Source organism: Cyphomyrmex costatus, unplaced genomic scaffold (genome assembly GCF_001594065.2).
Source record: "Cyphomyrmex costatus isolate MS0001 unplaced genomic scaffold, Ccosl1.0 scaffold811, whole genome shotgun sequence".
Classification (NCBI taxonomy): domain Eukaryota; kingdom Metazoa; phylum Arthropoda; class Insecta; order Hymenoptera; family Formicidae; genus Cyphomyrmex; species Cyphomyrmex costatus.
The window spans coordinates 115,000-116,476 of NW_017280388.1; the positions used below are offsets into that span (position 1 = coordinate 115,000).

At 39.4% G+C, this 1,477-nt stretch overlaps 1 protein-coding gene across 1 annotated transcript; it reads left to right on the plus strand.

The window, feature by feature from the left end:
- The first annotated feature begins 9 nt into the window (after positions 1-9).
- LOC108781407 (uncharacterized) lies at positions 10-510 on the plus strand. Its single transcript, XM_018549360.1, has one exon. It carries the CDS (start codon positions 10-12, stop codon positions 508-510), a length of 501 nt encoding a protein of 166 aa, XP_018404862.1.
- Positions 511-1,477: the final 967 nt, after the last annotated feature.

The window sequence follows — 1,477 nt, forward strand, 5'->3', positions numbered from 1 at the left end:
AAGAACGACATGTGGAAGATGTTTACGCTCAACGGCACGTACAAGTGGGTCGACGCGTTGCCGCGTCTCGTGTCGGATTACAACGCGCGCAAGCATCGCACCATCGGCATGCGGCCCGCCGACCTGACCCCCGCTGTCGCCGAGAGACTCCTGGGCACGGTGTACGGCGCGATAAAGATCGCCGGTCCCGCGAAATTTAAAGTGGGCGACGCGGTACGCGTGAGCAAGTACAAGACGATCTTCGAGAAGGGTTACACGCCGAATTGGACCACGGAGGTGTTTCGAATCGTCAGAGTGCAGAGGACTAATCCCGTGACGTATCTCTTGGAGGATTACCGCGGCGAACCGGTAGCCGGAGGATTCTACGAGCACGAGTTGCTTCGCGTCGCTAATCCCGACGTGTATCTGGTTGAAAAGGTGTTGCGCAAGAAGGGAGACAAGGTGTACGTCAAGTGGCTGGGATTCGACGGATCGCACAATTCGTGGATAAATAAACGAGATGTCGTATGAATTATAATATTAATTTTTATTCGTATAACATATATATCAAAATATGTATATTTCAAAAATAAATATACCAGTATATCACGATATCGTTGTCGTTCTTTATTCCTTTCAATAAGTTGACGAACGACAAACTCTTTGTAACGTTACAGTATTACATACATGCGAATGACTGCGGAGTACAAACTCAGTATAAAACTCAATACGTACAACCCAATACGTAAAACTCGATACGTAAAACTCAACACACACAAAACTCAATACATAACACTCAATACATAAAACTCAGTATAAAACTCAGTATAAAACTCAGTATAAAACTCAATACATACAGGTATAGGTACAAGTCTAGGTACACGTATAAGTATAAACTCAATATAAAACTCAATACATAAAAACTTAATATGTAAAACTCAATACGTCTAGGTACGAGTATAAGTATAAACTCAGTATAAAAAAGTAAACGTATACAATACATAAAACTCAATACGTAAAACTCGATACATAATAGTCTAAGTATAAGTATGAGTATAAGTACAAGTATAAACTCACTACGTCTAAGTACGAGTATAGGTATAAACTCAGTATAAAAAGTAAACGTATAAAATACATAAAACTCAATACGTACAGGTATAGGTACGAGAAAACGCAATATAAAAGTAAAAGTATAAAATACGTCTAGGTATAGGTATGAGTATAAGTATAAACTCAGTATAAAAGTAAAAGATACATAAAACTTAATACGTAAAACTCAATACATAAAAGTATAGGTACGAGTATAGGTACGAGTATAGGTATGAGTATACGTACAAGTATAGGTACGAGTATAGGTATAAACTCAGTATGAAAAGTAAACGTATAAAATACGTAAAAGTCTAAGTACAGGTAAACTAACACACGAGCTACGCTATCCGGTAATGCCCCCACGGTAGCGTGTTCGTCGAGTCCGGTACGACGTACCGTTTGTCGTCGT

What these genes read in the sequence shown, in the direction of transcription:
- LOC108781407 (XM_018549360.1), top strand. Translation starts at nt 10, where the DNA reads ATGTGGAAGATGTTTACGCTCAACGGCACGTACAAGTGGGTCGACGCG.